We start from the raw sequence: 27110 nt of genomic DNA on the forward strand, positions 1-27110 counted from the left end.
CTCATGAAAGGCATCACAGTCAAGTCCAATCTCATCCGCTTGCACATTCACACACTCTCTCAGGATCGATGGAATAAGTCAGAGCACGAACTGACTGACTTTTCCACTCCCCATCCTGGGAGCACTGCAAGCATATTACACAACCACTCCTGTTTCCCCAGCTTGCATCAATGAGCTCATTACAGGTATCAGTCCCAGCAGCACAGTTTATCATAGCCCACAGCAGCAGCAACCCTTTAATCATCTCCTTTTGGGGTTTCCAGTGTGTTTTCGGAGCCATATTATAAAGCGACAACACAATGCTTCCCAGCCATTTCCCTCAAGCCACCAGTGAAAGATGTGCACAAGAATTCAAAGCATTAGCCTCATCTCAGAACGTGACATCAGAGGAGCTATGGACCAGTCTTGGCCATGTAGAAAAAGCTACACAAATCAGGGCATTGAAATGTCTAGGGTTTTTTTTAAAAATAGAGGACTTAACAGAGAAGTTGCTTCCCCCAGTTGGAGAATCTAGAACATGCGATCATGGTCTCAGGATAACGCATCAATCTTTTAAGACCAAGGTGAGGAGAGATTCGCAGAGGGTTGTGAACCTTTGGAATTCTCCACCCCAGAGGGTTATGGAAGCTCCATCGTTGAATATATTGAAGCCCGAGATGGATAGCTTTTTTGTCACCAGAAATGGAGGGATGGAGGAATAGAGCAGGTATGTGGAGCCGTGGCACATCAGCCCTGATTGTACTGAGGAGTGGAGCAGGTTCGAGGGGCCGTATGGCCTACTCCTGCTCCTATTTCTGATGCTTTCTGGAAGAGATAGAGTAAAAGCATCTCCACTAACCTGACCAGCAGTGTGAGGCACAAGCAAGCCCTAACAAAATTACTGGCATTGATCACAATCCTCTGCATCAAGGTAAAGCCAAATTACTGAAGGTGGAACTTCTGAAAGTATACGATAAAACAACAACAGGTACGTGGAGGATAAGCAGAGTACAAAGGCCAATTCCACATGGCTGTGTCTAGGGGTTATCAGGCGAATGAAATTTGAATGGGAGAAGTAATTGGAATTGCCCAATAAATATTGCGAATAGCAGATATCTCCGTATCTCGTGTGTTGCAGTCACACTGTCCCTACAGAAATGCTGACGAGGGACAGACAAACATGCAAATTGCCCCAGCAACCTCAAAAAGGCGCACCTTGGAATGGGTACAGACACACAAACAGGTAAATCTGCAACAATGCTTTGCAAGTTGGTGTAGTGGGAAGATGGTGGGAGGTCAGATTTAAAGGCCTTCCCAACCATGGTGACTTTACGAATTGGCCAGCAGACGAGATGTGCGCCGACCTTCATGGTGGCTGAACAGTATGGTCATAGCAGGAAACCAGCGGGAACTGTACTGCTGCCAGGCACTTTGAGCAGCAGCCCTGAGCAGAGAGACAGAGAGAGACCAGGCTAACAGACAGCTACACAATCAGATGCACTCGGTAACAAAGGGCAGCTATCGTGGCGCAATTATATACATTCCCTTTAAAAACCACAGCAACTGAAAATCTGCCAATTTGTTCAGTGTCCAGCTACCAGTTGCTGACCGGTTAAAGATTTTTTTTTTATATAAAGAAAGCAAATTTCATTTTCCAATGCCTGAAGTTAAATGACCTCCATCAGCCAATTGCACAGCTCAAGACCATAAGAACATAAGAAATAGGAAGAGAGGACCATTCGGCCCCTCGAGCTCGCTCCACCATTCAATAAAATCATGGCTGATGATCTTATGTTTCGATTCCCACATTCCCCTCTAACCCCGATAACCTTTGATCCCCTTGCCTAACAAGAATCCATCTACATCTGCCGAAAAAATATTCAATGGCCCCCGGCTCCACAGAGAATTCCAAAGTCGCACAACCCTCAAAAAAAAAATTCCCATCTCTGTCCTAAAAGGGCGACCTCTAATTTTAAAACAGTGCCCCCCCCACCCTGGTTTTGGACTCACCCACAAGAGGAAACATCCTTTCCACATCCATCTTGTCAAGGCCATTCAGGACCTTGTATACTTCAATCAAATCACCCCTCGTTCTTCTAAGCTCCAGTGGAAACAAGCCCAGTCTGCCCAACCTTTCCTCATAAGACAACCCACTCATTCCAGGTATCAATCTAGTAAACCTCCTTTGAACCATTTACATCCTTCCTTAAATAAGGAGACCAAAACTGCGCGCAGTATTATTCCAAGTCAATGCAGCGATCAACAAGAAATGTCATGGTGACATTTTCAAAGAAATACTGTCAATCAGTACAGTGCTCAGACTCTTCAGTTACTTAGCCTACAACTGGCAGGGAAGCAACACAAACTCAACAGAGGCAGCCATTCAACCCCTCGAACCTGCTTCACCATTCAGTTAGATTATGGCTGATGTGTATCTGAATTCCATCAACCCATTTTGGTTCTGTAATACTTAAGGTTCTTGCCAAACCAAAAAAAAAATCTCAGTCTCGGTTTTGAAATTTTCAGTGGACAGCAGCCACCCCCCCCCCGCCCCCCCAAACAGCTTTTTGGGAGCAGTTCCTCCGGGTAGCGAGTGTCCTAGGGCCCAACAAGTTTCAGGTGGTTGGTCAGTACCCCATCCACCATCTTAACCATTCATTCCCTCCACCACCAATGCACAGTGGAAGCAATGGATACCATCTACAAGATGCACTGCAGGAGCTTACCCAGGGACCTTCAACAGCATCTTCAAAGCCCACGATCTCAACCATCTAGAAGGACAAGGGCAGCAGACACATGGGAACACCAACACCTGGAAGTTCCTCTCCACGTCACTTACCATCCTGACTTGGAAATATATCGCTGTCCCTTCACTGTCATTGGGTCAAAATCCTGGAACTCCCTCCCTAACAGCGCTGTGGGTGTACCTACACCACATGGACTGCAGCGGTTCAAGAAGGCAGCTCACCACCACCTTCAAGGGGCAATTAGGGATGGGCAATAAATGCTGGCCCAGCCAGCGACGTCCACATCCCGTGAATTAATAAAACAAAACAAGCATTAGGAGATCCTGAAAAATAGCATATTAATCAGAATCTTTCATTCCTTTCAAGCTCACCATCATTACTCCTTTTGCGCAGATTCACTAAATTCACTGATGGGAATTTAAGCTATTTTAGTGTAATTTGGCTGAAGGTTATGACTGGAGTGGATAGGAGGTGTTCTTTGATAACAGGATGACACTAGAACTAGAAAGCATACCAGCATCAGAGGTGATCTCTTCACAGGGCTGCAAGAAAGCAAGATGTCGGTCATTCATCACTGCTTATGGCTATGATTCTTTCTAATTCTTCTGGACACTAAAGATAGATAGGGAGGGGGGGGTGGGGGGGAGGCAGGAGAGAGGAGGAGTCTCAAGCACAGCAAGGAAGGAGTGCAGAATCAGAATGCGTGAAATCTCAAGTTTCAACAATTAATACCGATTCACCGAGGGACCCTGATTAGTTCCCATGTTAATCACTGCATTCTTACCAGAATAACTGAACTCACCACCGCACATCCTCTTTCTGCAGGAAGGGTGGGCAACAAAGGGGAAATACTCTTAAACTTACTGCCCAAGTGTCGTCACAAAGATCCCTTTGATCAGCTGACAGAAACCATGCCTGCTGTGGGGGAAGATGGAGAAATCAGTTTTCCCTCAGTACCTCAAAGACACCTGCCCCTCTGCACCTCTCCCTCTCTTACTCAAGCCAATCATAGCCTCATGGGCAGAAAGAACACCAAGTCTTGTGACTGACCCAGAAAAGAGACACAACGGTTCAGCAACCAGAGGTCGTAGATAAATAGCAAAACGTCCAGGGAGAGAGAGAGAAAAAAATACGGCCATGAAACCATTGCCAATTGCCATAAAAACCCAAACAGTTCATTAATGTCCTTTAGGGAAGGAAACCTGCTGTCCTTATCCTGGTCTGGCCTACATATGACTCCAGGCCCACAGCAATGCGGTTAATTCTTAAAAAAGAATGCCCCCGAAACAAGGGCAATAAACGTTGGCCCAGCCTGCGACACCCACATCCCATGAATGAATTTTTAAAAAAAAGAGATGATCGGGAATGCACCATCTGAAAAAGACTCTAGAGTCAGGCTCAATAGTACCTTTCAATAGAGAACTGGAAAAGTATTTGGAAAAGAAAGAATCTACAGAGGGAAAAAGGAATGAGTAGTGGTGATGGGAGTAATTGGATAGCTCTTTTAAAGAGCTGACACATGCAGGATGGACCAAATTGCCTCCTCCTGTGTTGTATGACTCTAACACTGGGAGAGAGTCAATGGCCCATAGGCCTTTGGTCACCCACCTCCCCTTCACTTACAGCCTTAATGCTCAACATGCCTCTGGCCCAGTAAAAAGATCAGAAAAGATAGAACACTTCAAACTCGCTGCGATTCTACATCCAATGGGAGCATCTCCTTCAAGGTTTCTCCACTCACAGCTTGTGATCACAGGGAACATCACAGGCAATGTTTGATCACAGTGTTACCTGATGTCCATATGTACTTTTCAGCAGGAGTGGCCAAACAGTCATCACAACCAGCACCCACAAATGGCTCCGCCCGCCCGCTCCTCACTCGGGGGGCTTTGAAGCCAACGTGCCAGCTGTGGCTCAGCGGATGTCCAAGTCATTACGTCATGGGTTCAAGTCCCACTCCGGAGACTAGAGAGCCGAAGGGGAGGCCGATGCTCCCAGTACAGTGCTGAGGGAGTGATGCACTGTCAGATGCACTATCTCGTGAAGGAGACATTAAGCCGAGGACCCATCTTCACTCTCCGATGGGCACAAAAGATCTCACAGCACCATTTCAAAATGGCTGCGTTTGCTGCCAACATGGTGCGCGTGCAGTTATGCTGTTTTATTCTACAACGCCAATGCGAATGGGGGAGTAGGCAGCAGCCAGGAGCAGAGGTGCTTATCAAACAGCTTTTAAAGACAGTGACGTCTCACCTTCTCCAAGTCGGTGGGGCTTGGGGGAGGAATGGAGCTGGAGACTGGGATGGGAGACTTCTGATCCACCCAGTGACAGCCGCAATCCCAGATTACAACCTCCATACCCCGCCTTTGGGGCTCCAGGGCTTCTCCCAGTTTGATCTTATGTGAGCCATTCATCCAGCTTCTGAGCCCCACGGCAGGTGAGCAGTCTGGGCGTGGCCTCACCAAGGTTTCTGAATCTCCCACTCCGGGCCCTCTGCCCCTTAACACGGGCCTGCTATCAGGAAGCAGCCCTGGAGCAGCAAAAGCCATATATGGAGGTTGTAATCCAGAATCCAAATAAGCTCCAGCCAGCACCATATCTCCTGCAAATGACATCACTGGGTTTCGTGGGCACGCGCGGACGGGTATCAGTGGCCATCTTGCATTGGCAGGAGACACTGTTTCAAGATAGAGCAGGGGAGTTAAACCTGGTCTCCTGGTCAACAGTTATCCTGCAAGTAATATCGCTAGTTTTATACATTAATATCACCGAAATATATTGTGTGGTCCTTATCACATTGCTGTTTGTGGGAGCTTGCTGGGTGCAAATTGGCTACCGTGTTTCCCACATTTCTACTAATTGATCTCCACTCCCTGCCAACCGAAGAGTGCTTCAAAAGTGTTTCATTAATTAATTAGCTGCAAAGTACTTTGGGATGTCCCGATGACACAAAAGGCACTAGATAAATGCAGGATTTTTTAAAAAACAATTATAATCCCTTTCCACATACCCAGTGGATCATGAACTGAACAACTTGGGGCTCTTCTGACTGGGTTTAATGAATGGAGCTAATCCACAAGCTCAGTATCTGCAATTCACCCAAATTTCAGCATACAAACTAGGAGGAGAAGGCCATTCGGCCCCTCCAGCCTGCTCTGCCATATCATGGCTGATCTGATTGTGGCCTCAACTCCACATTCCGCCTAGCCCTGATAGCCTTTGGCTCCCTTGTTAATCAAGAATCCATCTACCTCTGCCTTAATAATATTCAATGACCCAATCTCCACCGCTCTCTAGGGAAGAGCTCCAAAGACTCGTGACTCTCAAAATATTTCTCCTCACCTCAGTTTTAAATATGAGACTCTGTGTATTTTCAAATTGTCTCTCCTAGTTCTAGTTTCTCCCACAGGGGGAAACATCCTCTCAGTATCCGCCCGGTCACGTTCTCTCAGGATCTTTTATGTCTCAATAAGGTCACCTCTCATTCTTCTAAACTTCAATGGATACAGGTCCAGCCTGCCCAACCTTTCCTCATAAGATAACCCCTCCACATCCCAGGAATCTGTCGCATGAACTTTCTCTGAATTACTTCCAATGAATTTATTTCCTTTCTGAAAGGAGGAGGAGACAAAACTGTACACCATGTTCAATGTGGTGTCACCCAGGCCTTGCACAGGTGAAGCAAAACATCTGTCCTTTTCTATTCCAGCTACTTTCTGTTCATTGGTAACTGACCATTCCTATTGCCATCAGACGGCTGTATTGGCACATATCCTGCAGCAATAAGGGTGCTGCATAACATATCTAATCCCTAAGTGCTGGGTCCCCAGCCAACAACTTGAGTATCCAAGTTTGACTCTCAGGCTATGCCGTGGTAGCTGGTCAAATGTTCCAGTTGGTTTTGGCTTGCGGAGGGCAGGAGAAAACCCAAGACTCCTGGTCCCCATCTTGACCCCTGTAGCAAAGCGCATTTAGATCAGGGCAAGGAGGACATTTCTCCAGTCGTACACAGTCTGCCAGATAAACGCACCAGAAGACCACTTGAATTAAAGCAAGGCAACAGAACATTAGAAATTTGATGCTAAAATGAAACAGATCAGTTTAACCTGAATTAAACAGCTCTGAACCAAGTCTAGAGTACAGCTTACTGCTCGTGAGATTTCTTTTCCTTCATGAGGGTGTCGCTGGCATTTGTTACCCATCCCTAATTGCCTTTGAACTGAGTGGCTTGCTCGGCCATTTCAGAGGGGCAGTTAAGAGCCAACCATGTTTCTATGGGTTTGGAGTCACATGTAGGCCAGACCAGGTAAGGATGGCAGATTTCCTTCCCTTAAGGACATTAGTGACCCAGATGGGTTTTTACAGCGATAGTTTCATGGTCTCCATTTCTGAGACTAGCTTTCAGGGGAGGAAGCAGAAGGGCCGGACAGGAAAATATGTTTAGGTTACCCACATGGCATTTGAGGCATTAAAGCAGCAACACTATTCCTCCAAAACAAATAGTTTGCCGTTAATTGCAGTTGCACTGAAGCTCCTCAAGAAAACCGCACAGTAGCTGAAGTAGCTGTAGCCTGATATCAGACTTCAGCTGAAGAGTCGTCGTCGTTCCAAACTCCAGTGTGAACCGGGTCGTAAAGCAGCAAAAAGCAGACGTGCACACACCCCGCTAGTCAGCCTGTGACAATTCTGTTCACATCCCAGCTCTACATTGCAGACCAAAAACAGAATTACCTGGAAAAACTCAGCAGGTCTGGCAGCATCGGCGGAGAAGAAAAGAGTTGACGTTTCAAGTCCTCATGACCCTTCAGCAGAACAGTTCTGCTGAAGGGTCATGAGGACTTGAAACGTCAACTCTTTTCTTCTCCGCCGATGCTGCCAGACCTGCTGAGTTTTTCCAGGTAACTCTGTTTTTGTTTTGGATTTCCAGCATCCGCAGTAGTTTTTTGTTTTTATCTACATTGCAGACACCTGATCAGAGCTTTACTCAAAATCGCAATACTCAAAATGCCAATTCTTAAAAGTTAGTAAGATGAAGCAGAAAAAGGGGGAGACATACGACAGATGTCAGGTTGATTATACAATTGGAGAGCCAGGCCAAATGTAAAAAATTCAGAGGGGTAGTGAAAAAGGAAATTTTTTAAAAGGGGCAAATGAATGGATGAGAAGCAGCTGACATAAAAGGGAACCAAAACATACCTGGTACTGAAATAAGAGGAAGGGTGGGGCCAATTAGAGACCAAGACAAAAGGATGAAGGCAGGGGGGGCAATGAAGTACTAAACTACTTTGCATTTGTCATTATAAAGGAAGACAAAGCTGCCCAATTCATAGTGATAGTGAAGTTAATCAAGACAGTTGAAGGGCCAAGCATCGATCGAGAGGTATTAGATAGGCTGGCTATACTTGAATTTGATAAGCCATCGGGACCAGGCGAGATGCTGCCCTCGCCAGTGACACCTACATCCCATGTACGAATAGAGAGAAAAAAATACTGAGGGAAGGGCAGAAACTGCAGAGGCAGTGGCCATAATTTTCTTATCCTCCTTTAGGTACAGGGGTAGTGCAAGAGGACTGGAGAGTTGCAAATTTAACATCCTTGTTCAAAAAGAAGGGGCGAGGGAAGACAGACCCGGCAACCACAGAGTTTAACCTCGGTGGTGGGGAAGCTTCTAGAAACAATAATCGGAGACAAGATTTAACAGCCACTTGGGCAAACGTGGATTAAAGGAAAGTCAGTGTTGATTTGAGGGCAAGTCATGTTTAACTAACTTGATTGAGTTTTTTTGAAGCAGTAACGAAGGGGGTTGTTGTAGGTAATACAGTTCATGTGATGCGCATGGGCTTCCTTACCGTTTCTGATAAAAAATGTCACATCACAGGCTCATCAGAGTCAAAGCCCATGGACTGAAACTCTTTCGAGTTATCAACAGTCACAGATTGCAACTCTTTCGAGTACAATCACAGTTCTTGGTTTCCGGGAGTGGGACATGAACCCACAACTCTCTGATTCAAAGGCGAGGGTGCTATGAACTGAGCCACAGCTGACACCTCCCCCATGGACTGAAAGGGGACAGTGGCAGCACAGGTATAAAACTGGCTGAGTGACAGGAAATGGAGTGGAATGATCAACGGTTGTTTTTCAGACTGCAGGAAGGTATACAGTGGGATTGCCCATGGGTCAGTAGGAAGGCTTTCCTGATATATATTAAATGACCTCGATTTGGGGTGAGTAGGGCACAATTTCAAAATCTGCAGATGTCAAACTAGAAAGCACTGTGAACTGCCAGGAGGATAGTGATAGGCTTCGGACAGGTCATAAACAGGCTGGTGGAATGGGTGGACACGTGACTGATGAACTTTAATGCAGAGAAATGTGGAGTGCAACATTTTTGTAGCAAGACCTAGGAGAGGCAATATAAAACATAGGAGTCCAATTGAAAAGGGTGATGCAGGAGCAGGGAGATCTGGGAGTATATGTGCACAAATTGTTGAAGATGGTAAGGTAGGTTAAGAGAGGGGTTAAATGGCAGATGGGATCCTGGGCTTTATAAAACAAGAGTCACAGCGGACAAAAAGGAAGTTATGATGAACCTTTCTAAAACTGAAATTGGCCTTAAATGGAGTAGTGTGTCCAATTCTGGGCACCACGCTTTAGGAAGGATGTGTCGGCACTCCACAGGATGCAGCAAATGTTTTTACAAGAATGGTTCTCGCGATAAGGAACATCGGCTACATGATAGATCGGGGAAGCAGCTGCGTTGTTCTCCTTGGAAGAAGAGAAGATTGAGAAAAGATTTGATAGAGGTGTTCAAAATCACAAGGGATCGAGACAGAGCAGATAGGGAGAAACGGTCCCCATTGACAGAAGGGTTGAGAGCCAGGAGGACACCGATTTAAGACAGTTGGAAAAGGACATAAGGAGGAGGCTTTCCTTAAAAGAAAATGCAGCCAGTGGTTAGGATCTGGGATGCACTGTCTAAAAGGCTGGTGGAAGCAGATTCAAAAGGGATTTGGGCAAGCACCAGAAAGGTACAGGATGATGGAGTGGGATTAGCCAAGTTGCTCTTGCAGAGAGCCTGCAGGGACATGACAGGCCAAATGGCCTCCTTTTGTCCTGTAAGCATTCTATGGTTCTAACTTGCATTTAATGCACTAAAATGGCAAGGTGCTTAACAAGGGCAATATCACAAAACCTTTTTGACACTAAACCATAAGGAGGAGAAATCAGGAAAACGTGATCAAAGAGGGGAGGTTGTTTAAGAGCATTTCAAGAGGAGAGGCAGAGACACAGATTTAGGAAAGGAATTGCAGAGCTTAAGGCTGAAAGCATAACCTCCAAGTACGGAGCGACTAAAACCAAGGGCGTGTAGAATTGGAGGAACGCAGAGATCTTGAAGGCTTGTGGGGCTAGGATAAGGTTGAAACCAAGATATAAAACCCAGGTTATAAAACGTAATTTCAGAACCCCCAAGCTTAAAGCTTCTCTTCTCAAGTTACTCTACAAAAAAAGCTGCTTAAAGGGTGGAAAAACAAAACAGGGATTTTAAGCTCAAGCAACAGCACATCATCATTCAATTCAGCATTTCACAGCCTTTTGGACTCAGTTCAACAGTTTCAGATAATCTCTGTTTCTTTCCTGGTTTCATTCCTTGTTCTTTCACACAGCAGTGCACCTGCTCTTGATACATTATTCCTTTTCTTACCCATCGCCATTCCCTTTGGCTCTGGGGGACTAACTCTTGTCATTCAATCTCTCCTGCCTTCCACCCTAAGACAGGCCTTCCTCCTTCTTTGCCCTTGGCCCATTCGCCCCTTGCTTGAAACCTAACTTTTCCCAGTTCTGATGAAAGGTCGCAGACCTGAAACTTTCTCCATTGATGCCACCATAACTGCTGAGTATACCCAGCATCCCCCCTATTTCAGATTTCCAGCATCCACAATATTTGGATTTTCAATTGGGAATTTTTGATGGTGGTTTCATTAATTGTCTACAGGTGGTGTAGGGAAGATGGTAACATGGAATTAGAACTGAAGGGGTTTTCCCTCGGTCCCGATACATTCTTTAGTTCCTAGTTGCTGCCACTCTGAGTATACAGTAACTGCAAGGCAGTGGGTAAAGGCAGTATGAATAAAGGCACAGAATACTCCGAACCATGTTATCTTAGTTTCGACATACGTACAGGATATAAATCTGCTGCACATGCGTATCTGAAAACAGTGATTGATTCCACGTTAAAATAACCTACTGTGCTTTTCAGAGGAGGACATGGGCTGAAACTGCCCAACCTGCAGAAAAGAATTATTCGTGGTCTTGTGCCTAGGCATGGTTAGTTGCAGCTCGGACAGTAGAGGGAGACAATGTCCTCGGTGCAGTTAACAAGTCCCATACAGGCAAGGCGGGACGAGGTCACCAACTGGCCACTGTGACATCAGCAGCTGGTCACAGTGCCAGATGAAGTCACCAGCTGGCCACAGTGAGTCATGGTCCTGCCAGGTTAGTGACATCACCAGCGGGTTACAACCAAGGTCACTGATGGCTTATGTCACCCAGCTCACAATGCTCTTGAGAAGTTCTGCACTTCTTAACTTAACTTCTTAACTGCCATGCTCTTAACTTAGCACCTGAAAATTGTTCTCAATCACTAACAACAGGCCTACCACCCAGCAGTAACTCTCACCCAACAAAAGCCGGCAAGCACCGAATTCTGAAACAAATACAGAAAATGCTGGAAAAACTCAGCAGGTCTGACAGCATCTGTGGAGAGAGAGAGGAGGTGGGGGCGAGGAGAGAGGAGGGGGGAGAGAGGGGGGGGGAAAGAGAGGGGGGGGGGGGGAGAGAGAGGGGGGGGGAGAGAGAGGAGGGGGGAGAGAGGGGGGGGTAGAGAGAGGGGGGGGGGGGAGAGAGAGGGGGGGGGGAGAGAGGGGGGGGGAGAGAGGGGGGGGGAGAGAGAGAGAGGGGGGGGGAGAGAGAGAGGGGGGGGGAGAGAGAGGGAGGGGGGAGAGACGGGGGGGGAGAGACGGGGGGGGGAGAGACGGGGGGGGGAGAGACGGGGGGGGGAGAGACGGGGGGGGAGAGACGGGGGGGGGGAGGTAGAGAGGGGGGGAGAGAGAGAGGGGGGAGAGAGAGAGCGGGGGGAGAGAGAGAGCGGGGGGAGAGAGCGGGGGGAGAGAGCGGGGGGAAGGGGGAGGGTGGAGGGGGAGAGGGAGGGGGAGAGGGAGGGGGAGAGGGAAGGGGAGAGGGAGGGGGAGAGGGAGGAGGAGGAGGAGGGAGGGGGAGGAGGGAGGGGAGGGGGAGAGGGAGGGGGGAGAGATAACATTTAGAGTCTGTGTGCCTCTTCAGATCTGAAGAGTCATACGGACTGGAAACGTTATCTCTGTCTCTCTCTCTCTCTCTCCACAGATGCTGTCAGACCTGCTGAGTTTTCCCAGCATTTTTTGATTTTGATGCTGTTCGGGCTGTCTGCTTCTGCATTCGCCAGCTCACAACTTTCTGCAGTAAAATTGGGGCTAAAATTGCCAGCTGCTACTTTGGCCATTTCACGCAAGAGTCTATGTTGGCGTCTTTCCATTTGTGAGGGATCAAGCAATGTCTTCATGTAGAATGTCTTCAACCTCTGCCGATGGTTGAAGAGAAAATTCGCTGAGTGAGAGGCAGATTCTGCCACAAGTGCCACATGGGAGTTTGCCAAGTGCCATTATGGGTTGCTGTTTTCAGCACTGGCATCTATTGCCAAGCTGCCGCAGCCACTGGTCGTCATGGTGATGCACGCCAGCCCATAGGAGGTGTTGCCATTTTCCTCTTTTGCCAGCTAGTGACTCCCACATGTGAGAGTCAATGTTCAAGGCCTTCACGTCACGTATACAAGCATCCTTGAAGTGGAGCTTTGGACGTCCTGCTGGTCAGCGGGCTCCAGCCACCTCGCCATTCAGGATGTTCTTGGGTACACAGCCATCTTCCATTCAATGAACAGGCCTGATCCACCAAAGCTGCCTCAGTTTCATGAGCGCCACACTTGGGAGCACTGCCACATCAGTGATTTTTGCCCTGCCATAACAGTGCAGACAGTGAAGGTGGACATTGTGGAGCTTCTTTTCCTGGTGGCTGTAAGTCACCCATGTTTCACAGCCATACAGCAAGGTGCTGAGAACACAGGCCTTATAGACCATCAGCTCGGTCCTAAGGATCAGCTTGGTGTTATCCCGGGCACGTCAGCCAAAGATTTCCCTATCCATGTATTGAGCTCTGCATCCAGGGACAGACGGTCTGTCACTGTGGGCCTGAGGTAACAGGATTTGCTAACCACTTCCAGCAGGGTGTTATTTAGTGATCGGGGGGGAGCAGAGATGTAACACCTTGTCCCGTTACCACGGTTTTCTTGAGGCTGACAGGATACACAGTCCATGAGTCTTTGTAGCTGAGTTTCTGTGTGGGCGACTAGTGCAGCATCATCAGCTTAGAGGAGTTCACTGATCAGGACGCAATGTGTTATCTTCATTTTCAGTCTTGATGGATTATAGTAGAGCTTGCCATCTGATCCAGTGTGCAAGTGGACTCCTTCCATGCCTGCAGGAAAGGCAACGGTCAGGAGCACAGAGAAGAAGATGCCAAGCAGAGTAGGGGCTAGGACACGACCCTGTTTCACTCCATTCTTCACTCTGAAACTGACGGAAGTGGAGCCATCGAACTGTACGGTGCCGTGTTGTCATGGAAAGAGATCAGACTGAGGAGCTTTGGTGGGCAGCCAATTATCCCCAAAATCTTTTACAACCCTGCTCTGCTGACAGTGTCGACCTCAACAGTCTCGTCCGCAGGTAACAACAGTCTGCAATTGCACCATGGAATTCATCGCAAGTCAACCTTGATTTCACCCAGGTCCAGTATTCTCCCATACTGGTTTTCCAACTGTATCTTCATAGTTAGCAATCAAAGACACATTCATCGGAAGAGAGAGAAACTTCTTCCACAACTGGGGGAGTGCAGGGCAAAGGAACACCATAAAGCCAGAGCCAGGCCATTGAGGAAAGGGTTAGGAAACACTTCTTTACACAAAGGACAGGAGAAGCGTGGGGCTCTCGGCCACAAACAGCAAGAGTTGTTGGCTTGGTTAATCCTTGGGAATCAGAGATTGAAGGAGTTTGCTCGGTAAGGGTAGAAAAGGATATGGGGCCAAGGCAGGAGGATGGAATGAAGATCCAGATCAGCCATGATCTCATGGAACAGTGGAGCAGGCTCAAGGGGCTGAGTGGCCTCCAAATGTTCCTATATTATAGCAACTACTGCACCAGCCAATTTGCTCAGCATTAGGTAATGCAATTGTTGGTTTATTGACTTTAATTCACCACCTTAAAATTGCTCTATTTCCACCATTAGCGAAGGACCTGTAACCACGAACTCTTGCTTTCATAGTTTAAATAGTTCTCTAGGCACAGCCTCAAGTGCAGACAGAGCCAATCACTGCATTGTTGCACAATGACCTCATGTCCTCACTGAGCACGAGGACAAACAGACAGGCCACTCGGCCCAACAGATACATTCTGGTGTTCATGCTCCATACAAGCCTCCTCCCACTCTTCATCTAACCCCAGAACATTCTATTCCTGTTCACCACATCACCGTCTGTTCCTTTCACCCAGCTCCACCAGCCTCATTTATATTTGGCAAGCGTGGCACACCTAAAGGTAACTCTGCACAGCTCAGAGTGAGAAGTATTTTTGCTTTGAAAGACGGTGGCGTGAGTGCAAATTAATACGGTGTTTGCCAAAATAACTGTTATGTTCCTAGAATATTGTCATCTAGAAGACCACCAAATGAGGGCCACTTTGACCTGGTCGGATTTCATGCCTCAGCCAATGTCTGCAACCTCAGCAACAAAAATCATCACACTGCTGCATAGAGTCAAGTTTATTCAACCTCCTTTCCTGCTTCCAAACTGCCCCCTTCAAACTACAGGGGCAAATAAATAAACCTCACCTCTCATTAGTAGGCTTCATTAAAATCCTGGTGACAACATCGACCACCCTCCTTCATGCCCTGACATACCAGGAGGATAATATTGGCCGCGTGCACTGCCAATCAAGACAGGAACTATGCCGCCTAAGGAACCGCTGCATGGACATGAAGCGATTGCAGTGACAGCAGAGGCCATCAGGCTGGAGACATCCACACCCCCACCCACCCACCCAACGTATCAGCTGGATGGACGGATGACAGAGGAGGCCCTACGGCCCATTGCGCTCGTGCTGTCTCTTTGAACAGCAGATTCAATTTGTCCTGCTCCCCCCCTGCTCTTCCTGCACAGCTCGAAAATCCATTTCTTTACAACGACTTGCCTGCAAAAAAGACAGACTGCTGGGTTGACAAGTGTGCTTTGCCACTGAACAGTTTGAGCGAAACACCAGAGACAATTCAATGCTGCAGCAAGGAGTTCAGTAAATGGCAAGAGAAATATTCACCGCTTTCACTTGAACTGTGAAAAACTTCTGCAGCAAAAACCAGGCTTGCGTCTGGAGAACAAAGACCAGGACAGGCAAAACAAAAACAAAAATACCTGGAAAAACTCAGCAGGTCTGGCAGCATCAGCGGAGAGGAACACAGTTAACGTTTCGAGTCCTCATGACCCTTCAACAGAACTAAGTAAAAATAGAAGAGAGGTGAAATATAAGCTGGTTTAAGAGGTGGGTGGGACAAGTAGAGCTGGATAGAGGACCAGTGATAGGTGGAGATAACCAAAAGATGTCACAGACAAAAGGACAAAGGTGTTGAAGGTGGTGATATTATCTAAGGAATGTGCTAATTAAGGGTAGAAAGCAGGACAAGCAAGGTACAGATAGCCCTAGTGGGGGTGGGGGTGGGGTGAAGGAATCGAAATAGGCTAAAAGGTAGAGATAAAACAATGGATGGAAATACATTTAAAAATAATGGAAATAGGCGGGAAAAGAAAAATCTATATAAATTATTGGAAAAAAGGTGGGGGGGGTAATCGGAAAGGGGGTGGGGATGGAGGAGGGAGTTCATGATCTAAAATTGTTGAACTCAATATTCAGTCCGGAAGGCTGTAAAGTGCCTAGTCGGAAGATGAGGTGCTGTTCCTCCAGTTTGCATTGAGCTTCACTGGAACAATGCAGCAGGCCAAGGACAGACATGTGGGTATGAGAGCAGGGTGGACTGTTAAAATGGCAAACGACAGGGAGGTCTGGGTAAAAACAAAAAGCTACTGCAGATGCTGGAAATCCAAAACAAAAACAGAATTACCTGGAAAAACTCAGCAGGTCTGGCAGCATCAGCGGAGAAGAAAAGAGTTGACGTTTCGAGTCCTCATGACCCTTCAGCAGAACCGTTCTGCTGAAGGGTCATGAGGACACGAAACGTCAACTCTTTTCTTCTCTGCCGATGCTGCCAGGCCTGCTGAGTTTTTCCAGGGAGGTATGGGTTCTTGTCACTTGCCATTTTAACACTCCACCCTGCTCTCATACCCACATGTCTGTCCTTGGCCTGCTGCATTGTTCCAGTGAAGCTCAATGCAAACTGGAGGAACAGCACCTCATCTTCCGACTAGGCACTTTACAGCCTTCTGGACTGAATATTGAGTTCAACAATTTTAGATCATGAACTCCCTCCTCCATCCCCACCCCCTTTCCGATTCCCCCCCACCACCCCCACTTTTTTTCCAATAATTTATATAGATTTTTCTTTTCCCACCTACTTCCATTATTTTTAATTGTATTTTCATCCATTGTTTTATCTCTACCTTTTAGCCTTTTTCGATTCCTTCACCCCACCCCACCCCCACTAGGGCTATCTGTACCTTGCTTGTCCTGCTTTCTACCCTTAATTAGCACATTCCTTAGATAATATCACCACCTTCAACACCTCTTTGTCCTTTTGTCTGTGACATCTTTTGGTTATCTCCACCTATCACTGGCTCTCTATCCAGCTCTACTTGTTCCACCCCGTCCCCCCCTTAAACCAGCTTATATTTCACCTCTCTTCTATTTTTACTTAGTTCTGTTGAAGGGTCATGCGGACTCGAAACGTTAACTGTGTTCCTCCCAGCAGATGCTGCCAGACCTGCTGAGTTTTTCCAGGTATTTTTGTTTTTGTTTTGGATTTCCAGCATCCGCAGTTTTTTGCTTTTACCAGGATAGGCAAGTTCGTCAAAAAAATACACAGGCTCTGCGTTTCCATAGTGCCTTTATAGACTCAGGATATCTCAAAGTGTTTTACAACCAAAGTACATCTTGAAGTGCTGCAATATAGGAAACATGGCAGCCAATTTGCACACAGAAAGATCCCACAAACAACAAAATGAAATGATCAGATCTGTTTAGGCTGTTCAGCAAAGGATAAATATTAGCAGGAATACCAGAACTCCCTTGTGCTGAATCTTTTACATCTACCTGTACTGAAATTCATATACCACATCACTCATTTGTGTGATAGGCAGAACATCTTTTTAGCTTGACGGCAGCTTCCTGTTAGCGGTGAATACCACTCCTGTTGCTACTATATAGTAGCAGCGTGGAACAGCTAGCTTCACCTGTTGCTCAAATGTTTGAGATCCCTTGCCCTTCCGGGGTAATCGGAGGTAGACTGGGCACTTTTCAGGGCCGAAAGTGACGGCCTTAGGCCTGTTCATGAGTCTGTGTGATATACAGTGTGAAATGATCTGATCAGAGTCACCATTATCCCGCTGGATGCCTTTGATGCGCCTATATCAGCATCAAGCTTGCCTGGTGAGCAAATGGCTCGGGCCCTATTTACTAGGCCAATCTTATAGCATGTGGAACTGGAAAAATCTCAATGCGTGTACTGACCAGTGAAGGTAGGCATGTGGTAGACCGTGGAAGAGAACCCCTGGCAGATTTCTCAACCAGTACAGAAAGGATCGCTCCATTTCAAAGGTGAATTTGAGTGCAGGATGGAGCCTTTAAGACACAAGGAAGTTATGACATGCAGCTGTGGATTTAAATATAGCAAACGTATCATCCACATATCAGAAATACCACTCATGGCATTTCCTGCGGTATGGAGACAGCACAGGAAAGTGGCTTCGGGGTAGATGATCAGCCATGATCCAATTGAATGGCAGAGCAGGCTCGACAGGCTGAATGGCCTTCTCCTGTTCCTATGTTCCACCTGAGAACACAGGTCGTGGGGGTGGGCCAGGAGGATGGCACTTTCGACAGTGCAGCTTTCTTTCAGGGCATTTCTAAAGTCTAGATCTGCTACTATAGTCTCTGGAGTGAAGCTGGATGCCATGTCCGTGACTCAAGAGCAGAGTATGCAACAGTCCAAGCACTCCGAGCTGACAAATTCAACAGCACCCAACATTAAAAATTACTGACCTGATTCCCCTGAGCAGTATCCTTGTTAAAAACACTCCCGGTGGCAGAAAGGGAAGGAGAGGAATGCAAACAAGTGGGAACTGATTGCGCAGGAGTGTTGGGTAAGCTGCCCAGCCAGGTTTTTGTTGTTTGATTAAACATGGTACTGTACACAGAAGAAGCAGGACAACTGTGTAAACAGCAGCTTAAATGGATCCTCAAATGAGGTTGGGGGGAGGGGGGTGGGTTTTTAAATAAACATGGAGTGCGCCTGGTGCACCACGAGACTGTCTTAATCACACTGCCATTTCACCAATGCACATGGGAGCTGGAGGGCAGCAGGATGAGTTTAAATGTCCTTCAAGGATTCAAAAAGTGGAAGGTACAGGAAGAAATAATGGACATTTTCGAAATGACCGGAGGTTCTGTAAAGTCTGCGTCGTCTCCTTCCCCGCCAGAACATTCTATTTACAATTCTTCACTAGGTTATTCCAGGCTATTGCTGGATGGGGAACAGTCACATGCCTTCTGATCAGCTTGACTAACACCCTGAAATCTAGAAGCTCCCATCTGAACATCTTGGCTTTTCACAACGTTAAAATTAGAACGATAAGCTAAGCCTTCTGTGGTTCAGCAGGCATATGCTGACTGCATCATTAAGCCCGCCCGGCAATTCTTAATTTTGCTCCTGTTGCAGCAGTAGGCACCGAGTGACTGAACCCTCACAACACAGGATCAGAACCCACCTTGCTGGCGTCAGCGCTTTGAAAGAACAATGCCACTGCCCCACAGCTGTGCAACGGTTTCCAATTCAAATATACACCCGCTTCCCTTTTTTGAAAAGTACTCGTGAAACCGCTTTTAAAAAGAGTCATTCATGTCAATTTTTAAACACAGCGTCTGACCAAATGAACAATAAGTATCATTGGAAGCAGCTCCACTCTTTGAAAAGATATCCACGGTTTCAATGCTTTTCCACTGAACTGTCTCGCTCTCTGGTTCAGATGAGACTTGTTAGCTAGCCGGCAGGAAGATATCGCACCACAAAGCCTGGTCGGTTTCCTGAACTTGTAATTACCCAATACCACATAGCTTTCCTGGAGCACTGAAGAAACTGCCACTGTTAACAACATTTGAAAAGCACCTCTTCACAATTCTTCGAATCATACAATAACATCACAGGAGGCCACTCAGCCCATTATAACTCTACCAAAGAGGCTCAAAGACTTGTATATATATACAGACATGGCTTTTCTCCACTACCAGACGCCTCAAAGCATTTTACAGCCCATGAAGTTCTTTTTGAAGTGTAATGTAGGGGGCACAGCAGCCAACTTGTGCACAGCAAACTCCTAGCAATAGCAATGTGATAACCACCAGATCCTGTGCTTTTTTTGAGAGGTTGATTGAGGGATTAAACAGAGAGAACTCCCCTGCTCTTCTCTGAAACAGTGCCAGGGGACCTTTTACATCCACTTGAGCAGGCAGACAGGTTACAACTAAGGGGTCTGCCATTTAAGATGGCGAGAATTTTTATTCTCTTAGAGGGTTGTTAGCCTTTGGCCCCAGAGAGCAGTGGAGGTGGGGTTGAATTTTTTTTTTAAGGTTGAGGTAGATAGATTCTTGACTAACAAGGGAGTCAAAGGTTACCAGGGTTAGGAGGGAAGGTAGGGAATGTTGCTGAGGCCATATGGGGCCTCAGTTTAGCCTCTCATCCGAAAGGCACACCTCTGGGTGCAGCACCCCCTCAGTACTGCACCGCAAGGCCAGCTTTAATTTCTGTACTCAAGCCTGGAGTGGGTTCTTGACCCCGAAACCTTAGAGGCAAGAGTGTTACCAACCAAGCCACAGCTGACACACGACATCCAACAAATCCCACATCCCTGCTCTTTCCCTGGAATATTTTCCCTTTGAATTTGCTTCCGCCAACTCTTCAGGCAGTGCATTTCCGGAAAAAAGTTTCCTCATGCCACCCTCTGGTTCATTTGCCAATCACCTTAAATCTATGCCCTCTGGTCACTGACTCTTCTGCCAGTGGAAACAATTCCTTCTTGGGTGACTCTTATCAAAACCCTACATCACCCTGAGCACCTCTGACCAAATCTCCAGTGAAGCTTACAATAGCGAAACACTGCGGCTGCTGGAAATCTGAAATCAAAGCAGAAAACGCTCGGCAGCTTTAGCAGCAGCCGCGGAGAGAGAAGCAGAGTTAATGTTTCAGGTTCGGACCTTTCATCATGACAAATCTCTCTCCGCTGATGCTGCCAGACCTGCTGTGTATCTCCAGCATTTTCTGCCTTTGCAGTAGATTCCTCTATTAATAGGAGCAAGGATACCACCTGTTTTTACAACTTGTCCAGCCACATTGAGAGATTTAGGCACATATTCTGTCAGGTGTCTCAGTTCCTACAGCCAGCTTTAAAATTGGACCATTTTGTTTATATTGCATCTCCTCAATATTCCTGCCAAAATGCATCATAGAAAGAAAGGGACCATTCAGTCCATTAAGTTGGTGGCTCTTCAAAGAGCAATCCATTTAGCCCCACTCCCTCGATTTTTCCGCATACAGAATCATAGAATGGTTACAGCACAGAAAGCGGCCATTCAGACTGTCATGTCGGCTCTCAAAGAGAAATCCAGATAGTCCCACTCCCCTGCTCTTTCCCCGTGGCCCAGTATTTTTTCCCCATTCAAACCATTATCTAATTCCCTTTTGAAAGGCACAAATCAATTCGATTTCCCTTTCAGGCACTGCATTCCAGAGCCTAACCACTCACTGCGTTTAAAAAGTTTTTCCTCCTGTGCCAATCACCTTAAATCAGTGTCCTTTGGTGATAGACCCTTCTGCCAATGTGAGGAGCTTCTTTCCAACTACTCTCATCTCAACACCTCATGACTCCTCTCACTGAGCTCATCCTCACCATGAGCCCCACTTCCTGTCCACGTCATCCTATTCACCCCAGTTATTGCCCAGCTGACTTCCCTTCCTGGGCTGGGCGTTAGCTGATATTGTTAACGGTTCCCTCTCCTGGGGTATTCTTTCCCCCACCACCCTTCAAATCTACAGTCATCACCGCTCTTAAAAAAAACATTTCAGTCCTTTGTCCTTACAAACATTTCCCCCCCCGCCCCCACCTCTCTTGCCTTTTCCAAGCACTTGAAGACGGTGTCAACTCCCAAATCCTTTCCTACAATTCCATGGCTGAATCCAATCAGATTTCCAGACCTTCTATGATATTAAAACAGAGAAAATAGAAGCAGGAATAGGCCATTCAGTCCCTCAAGCCTGCTCCACCATTCAGAAACAATTCTTATCTCCTTTCTTATGAGGAGAGGTTGGGCCTGTACTCATTGGAGTTCAGAGGAATGAGAGGCGACCTTATTGAAACATGTAAGATTCTTAGGGGGCTTGACAGGGTAGATGCTGAGAGGTTGTTTCCCCTTGTGGGAGAGTCTAGGACCAGAGGGCATAATATCTGGGTAAGGGGTCGCCCATTTAAGACAGAGATGAGGAGGAATTTCTTCTCTCAGGGTCAATCTGTGGAATTCTTTACCGCAGAGGGCTGTAGAGGCTAGATCATTAAGTATATTCAAGGCTGAGATAGACAGGTTTTTAATCAGTAAGGGAATCAAGGGTTATGGTGAAAGGCAGCAAAGTGGAGTTGAGGATTATCAGGTCAGCCACGATCTCATTGAATGACGGAGCAGACTCAATGAGCCGAATGGCTACTTCTGTAGCAACGTCTTGTGGTCTTATCAAGGTCAAAAATGACAATCTTTGTGACCATGATAATGGCAAGCTATCCCTCTTAATCCTTCCTATCTGCAGAAATCCACACTTACAACCTCCTCCAGTGCCTCTTCGAGTCCAGCTGAATGGAACTGTCTTGGCTTTGTTCTATTTTGATGGATTGAGTCATTGCTAGGGAATTGCCAGTGATAGCTTCGCTTTCCATCCCTACACCATTGCCACCGGAAACCTCAAGGATCATCCTGCAATTTTTATTTTCTCCTTTAACTATTTATCCAATTTCCTTTTGAAAGCACTATTGAATCTGTTTCCACTGCACCAACAGGCAGTGCAATGCCAAATCCCAACCACTTTGTTGTCAATCACCTTAAATTTGCACCCTCTGACAGGCATTCCCTCAGCCATTGGAAACAGCTTCTCTTTATTTACTCCACCTCAACTTTTCATGATTTTTAAATAGCTCTATCAAATTTCCTCTTGGCCTTCTCTATACTAATGATGATTGCTTCTCTGGATCAAAATAACTCTCAGAGATTCATCAGCATATACAAACAACTGCGAGGTATTAGTTATAGATACTTGGTAGTACAGAACTGGATATTGCTGAAAAAAATGAGACATTCTGTAGAAGCTTTGCATCTTACACTCATCAGTAACAGGGGAACAACAATTTATACTGCATGAGAAGAAGAGTGTGCCAATTGGTTGGCAAGTGGACTCTGACTGGCGGAGGCGTTGTCATGGAGAACGCAGCATGGAACAGTTAACTGCCCAGCTTTACTCAAACTCAAACTAGGCAGGTCGACTCTGACTGAAGGCAAGTGCATTGCCCTGGTGAGTGCAAGATGAAAAGTTTTGATAACAGGTCTCTTTTCTCAGCAATACTCACGGTATTAGTTCGCCCTGTGAAAACAGATCAGCTCTCAGTGCTCAGAGGGTTAAATTGCCAACATCTTGTGTCCTCTCCTCTCATTCAGACTGCTTTCCAGAAGGAACACTAATAAAATAATTTTCAAACAAATGCCTATTTATATGGGAAGGTGGTCTCAATATTAAACTCCCTGCGACATATAGAAGAGAGTCAGAGGTCAAGCCATGCAATGTGCAAAACATGACCCTAGCCCACTGCACACGTTACACACGGATTCGGAGCAGCAGGAGGAAGTTTGACCCTCGCGCCTGATGCTCCATTCAATATGATCATAGCTGATCGAATTGTGGCCTCAACTCCATATCCCCACCTACCCCTGATAGCCTTTGACTCCTTTGTTAATAAATTTGTCTAACCTCCTCCTAAGAGGGCACTGGCCACCATGGACTTCCATTGGATTGGTCCAGGATTATGCTCGGGCACAGTACTGTGGTGGGTTGATGTTGCCTTCTGCATGTGGCTAACCAGGAGTGACTCCCACTCTTACCACCTGCCATCAGGGGTTTTGGAAGGACTTACAGGCTGATCAACCTGCTTGGCCACATTCTGAATCCACCTTCCATGTCCTGAAGCGAGGCTTGGACCCAGAGCTGTTGGCCCAGAGGTAGGGACGCTACCCACTGCGCCACGAGAGCTAATTTTCACTCCACGCTACTCTATGCTAAATTTCATCCACTGTGTGACTGCTCATTTTACTAGTCCACGCCCTCTGGAAGTCTGTCACAATTGCACCGTGTTACATTTCCAAGTTTCACATTATCTTTCAAACTTTAAACTTATTGCCTGATCAGGTTGTTGTTTATCTATATCTAAAAAAGCAGTAAGCCGAAAACCAATCCCCGGGGAACATGGCTGTACACTAAGATAAAAGCAAAAGTCTGCGGATGCTGGAAATCCAAAACAACAACAAAAATACCTGGAAAAACTCAGCAGGTCTGACAGCATCTGCGGAGAGGAGCACAGTTAACGTTTCGAGTCCGTATGACTCTTCAACAGAACTAAGGAAAAATAGAAGAGAGGTGAAATATAAATTGGTTTAAGGGGGGGTGGGACAGGTAGAGTTGGATAGAGGGCCAGTGATAGGTGGAGATAGCCAAAAGATGTCATAGACAAAAGGACAAAGAGGTGTTGACAGTGGTGATATTAGCTAAGAAATGTGCTAATAGGTGACATTAGGGTTAGAAAACAGGACGAGCAAGGTACAGATAGCCCTAGTGGGGGTGGGGTGGGGGGAGAAGGGATCGAAATAGACTAAAAGGTAGAGATAAAACTGTATTCTACCCTCCCGTCTGAAAATCTGTTCACCACAACTTTGTTCTCTGTCCCAATTTTGCATTCATGCTGCCATTGTCCTTTCAATCCCATGGGCTTTAATCTTGCTAGCAAGTCCACTTGGTGGCACTCTTGTCAAATGCCTCTTGAAAGCTTTTTCCCCCACACACCTACTACACTATCCTCATTAATCCTCTCATCGCTTCATGGAACCCAGTCAAGTTATTCAAACACGGATCACCATCAACAAATCCACGCCCATACAATTCCAAATGCCAGTTTATTTTGTTGATGCCTTCAAAAGATTCCTCAGCACTAATGCTAGGATGACTGGCCTACAGTGGCCAGGTGTGGCCCTCTCCTGATTATTTTTGAAGAAAAGAGGTTGCAAGTTTTGAAATCCTGCAGTCCCCCAGCACCACTCCTGTATCCAAAGCGGATTGGAGTCTCTGCAACTTCAACACTTACTTCTCTTTAAGCTGGGGTGCATCTTATTCAGACAGGATGCCTTTTCTACATTTTTACCAACTTTAATTCAACATCAACACTACGGAGTGGTACCTTCATTGCTGTAATTCGCTTTCAAACAATGAAAGCCTCCTGGTTTTCCTTGATGGTTACTGTTACATTCCTGCCAAGAATACACGTCAGCAAGTGAAGGAGAACTGGGCAGCTTTGAAACCATAAGCGTTAACTAAAAACAAGTTATTATTAATAGCTCATGAAAGACAAAACTGCCAAGTACATTGTGCTGCTGCTTATCGTGCAGGAAATGACTTGCAAACCCCCAGGTCCTTCCAAGTTAACAAAGTTTTTTTTGATTCCTTTCACCTCATCTGAAGCAATGCAGCCAACTACAAAGGAAGGTTTAGTCCAGGTGTTTAATTCAATGTTAGGAAACACTGTGGAATGTAAATCGATTGGTGTAATTTTTTTTAAATTGAAGGGGGATGGTACTTTTTTTTTTAAAAACGTGGTGCTGTTGCTGTTTGGAAGCTTGACATCTTTCAGTCGTGGCTCGCTGGGTAGCACTCCCTCGCCTCCAAGTCAGGCGCTTCTGGGTTTAAGTCTCACTTCAGAGACTCAAGGATATACACTGACACTCCAGGCCAGTGCTGAGGGACTGGTGGAGGTGTCGTCTTTTGGATGAGACGTCAAACCAAAGACATGAACTTGAACATAAGCATGACACCACTTTAGAACCAAAGGAGCAGGATTAGGCCATTCGGCCTCTCGAGCCGTCTCTGACATTCAATAGGTCACTTCTGATCCAATTGTGGCCTTAACTCCACTTTCCTGCCTTCCCCCCCTCCAATAACTCTTGACATCTCTGCCAATCAAAAATATATCCAACTCTGCCTTGAACATATTCAATGATGCAACCTCCACTGGTCACTGGGGAAGAGAATTCCGAACACTAAATGACCCTCAGAAAAAATTCTTCTTATTCAGTCTTAAACGGGAGGCCCCATGTTTTTAAACTGTGTCCCCTAGTTCTCGACTCCCGCACATGGGGAAACATCCTCTCAGCATCCACCCTGTCAAGACCCCTCAGGATCTTTCACCTCTCATTCTTTAAACTCCAATGGATACAGGTCCAATCTGCTCAGCCTTTCCTTGTAAGGCAACCCCTTCATCTCAGGAATCTGTCGAGAGAACCTTCTCTGAACGGCTTCTACTGCAATTATATCCTTTCTTAAGTAATGAGACCAACACTGTACACGGTGCTTGAGGTGTGGTCTAAGTACCAGTCCAGCTGCAGCAACACTTCCCTACTACATTCCATTCATCCATGCCACAAATGCAATTTTTGATGAACAGCTGCGTTGTCCCCAAGGTCCTGACCAATAATTATCCCTCAATCCATTTCACCACCTAAACCATTGGTCATTCTCACGCTGATATTTGTAGGGGCTTGATTTTTGCATTACATTATACTACAGCCGTGCTTACACTTTCTGTGGTTGTCAAGTACGTCCTGATGCTGTGGAAAGGTACTGAAGAAATACAAGTCTTTTCAAAAAGAGGACTGCAAAATTTCATGAATGAGGCATTGTTTCCACAATAATAAAGATCCGGGGAGGGACATACCTGTATTGGAGGCACTTCAGAGAAGGTTCACTACGCTGATGCCTGGGACGAGCAGCTTGTCTCACAGGGAAAGATTGAGCAGGTTGAACCTCTACTCAGAGTTAAGAAGAATGAGGGGTCTTAGTAAAAGAAATTAGATTCTGAACGACATGACAGGGTGGATGCTGAGAGGGTGTTTCCCTCCGGGTTTCCCTCCCCCCCACCCCAAAATAAAAGACAGTGACGAAGAGAAACATTAGTCTGTGGAATTCTCTTCCCCAGGCAGCAGCGGAGGCTGGATCATTCAATACATTCAAAAGGACAAGTTAGACAGATTGTGCGTTGACAAAGGTTATTGGGACAGACAAGTAAGAGGGGGAGTTAAGGTCATACTGACTGGCAGAGCAGGTTCGAGAAGCCTAATGGCCTACGCCTGCTCCTATTTTTCATGTCACATAGCTTTCATAACAACATCATGAAAACTTTTAGTCAGCCCAAAGTGATTTGAGAAAGTCACATTTAAAAGTTACACAATCATGGTACCGAGAACTCAACACCTGTACCATCTAAATTTGCCTAACAGTGCACACTCTCAGCTTGTGGGGATATAGCACCCCAGTCCAAGCTGAGGTGCTGAGGAGGGTGCAGTGCACAAGGGTATACTGCTCAAGATTAACCACTTAAAACCAAAGACCTTACCAATACTGAGAACTGGTAAGCTTTCTGCTGCCATAGCTGTCGGGGTGATATGCAGAGGCTCTGTGACAGGTTCACCTCCACATTACATTAGCGAGCCAGGTTGGATGATCAATCCTAAACACTGCCTAAAGTTCTTCAGACTTGCCTTGTTTATGTACGGGATCACCAAGGCAGCCACCGGAGGTCAACTTTGTTTTGAATTTGCATCATGATGTTTGCCATCTTGGAGGCGCAATGACTCCCAAATGAGATTTGCATCTCTCATCCCCTAATCCCAGGAAGATTATATAAAGAAAATGGTCAAAAAGATAAACTACAGAATCACAGAAATGTTACA

The 27110-nt window shown here is 46.4% G+C and overlaps 2 protein-coding genes across 5 annotated transcripts in view; one reads left to right on the forward strand and one right to left on the reverse strand.

Annotated features, from left to right (window-relative positions):
• Window positions 1–27110, forward strand: part of LOC144695488 (TNF receptor-associated factor 2-like) — a 498558-nt gene that overhangs the window by 226358 nt on the left and 245090 nt on the right. The gene's annotated exons all lie outside the window — the stretch shown is intronic.
• The window catches only part of csnk2b (casein kinase 2, beta polypeptide), a 62740-nt gene that overhangs the window by 33866 nt on the left and 1764 nt on the right, over window positions 1–27110 (reverse strand). Inside the window, exon 1 of one of the 4 annotated variants that reach the window (XM_078566460.1) lies at window positions 3529–3644. The exons of 2 other annotated variants lie outside the window; for them this stretch is intronic. In XM_078566460.1, coding sequence (XP_078422586.1) covers window positions 3529–3538 — 10 coding nt within the window. In that variant the 5' untranslated portion in view covers window positions 3539–3644. Of the gene's footprint in view, window positions 1–3510; window positions 3645–27110 lie in introns of those variants that run through there. One more of the 4 variants, XM_078566459.1, reaches the window with a different exon arrangement.

This window comes from Cetorhinus maximus, chromosome 21 (genome assembly GCF_964194155.1).
Source record: "Cetorhinus maximus chromosome 21, sCetMax3.hap1.1, whole genome shotgun sequence".
Classification (NCBI taxonomy): Eukaryota; Metazoa; Chordata; class Chondrichthyes; order Lamniformes; family Cetorhinidae; genus Cetorhinus; species Cetorhinus maximus.